Here is a 249-nt window from a genome sequence, read left to right as displayed (position 1 = left end):
CGGTGCAGGGGTGGGTATGGGTGAGGTGCAGGGCTTGGTGGGTGCTGCAACCCTCGCCCAGCGTGTGACTGGGACCCCATCCCCACAGAACCAGGGCAGCCGCAGGGAAGGGGCTGGGGTGGGGGGAGCCTCCGGGAGCAGCCAGCCCCCTCCTACCTGCTGCAGGTGAGTCCAGAGGTCTGTGTAGACGGTGTTGTTGTAGGCGAAGGTGTGGAGGTAGGACTGTGGCAGAGCACCAGGAGGGACGGG

At 67.1% G+C, this 249-nt stretch overlaps 1 protein-coding gene across 1 annotated transcript in view; it reads right to left on the bottom strand.

The window, feature by feature from the left end:
- The window catches only part of LOC104493469 (aminopeptidase N-like), a gene marked incomplete at both ends in the record, with an annotated part of 1707 nt that overhangs the window by 529 nt on the left and 929 nt on the right, over positions 1–249 (bottom strand). Inside the window, one exon of the mRNA XM_010136147.1 lies at positions 157–222. Coding sequence (XP_010134449.1) covers positions 157–222 — 66 coding nt within the window. The remainder of the gene's footprint in view (positions 1–156; positions 223–249) is intronic.

This window comes from Buceros rhinoceros, unplaced genomic scaffold (assembly GCF_000710305.1).
Source record: "Buceros rhinoceros silvestris isolate BGI_N320 unplaced genomic scaffold, ASM71030v1 scaffold39905, whole genome shotgun sequence".
NCBI classification, from domain to species: Eukaryota; Metazoa; Chordata; class Aves; order Bucerotiformes; family Bucerotidae; genus Buceros; species Buceros rhinoceros.
Note: the sequence above shows the minus strand (reverse complement) of the source record. Positions and strands in the feature narration are given on the sequence as shown.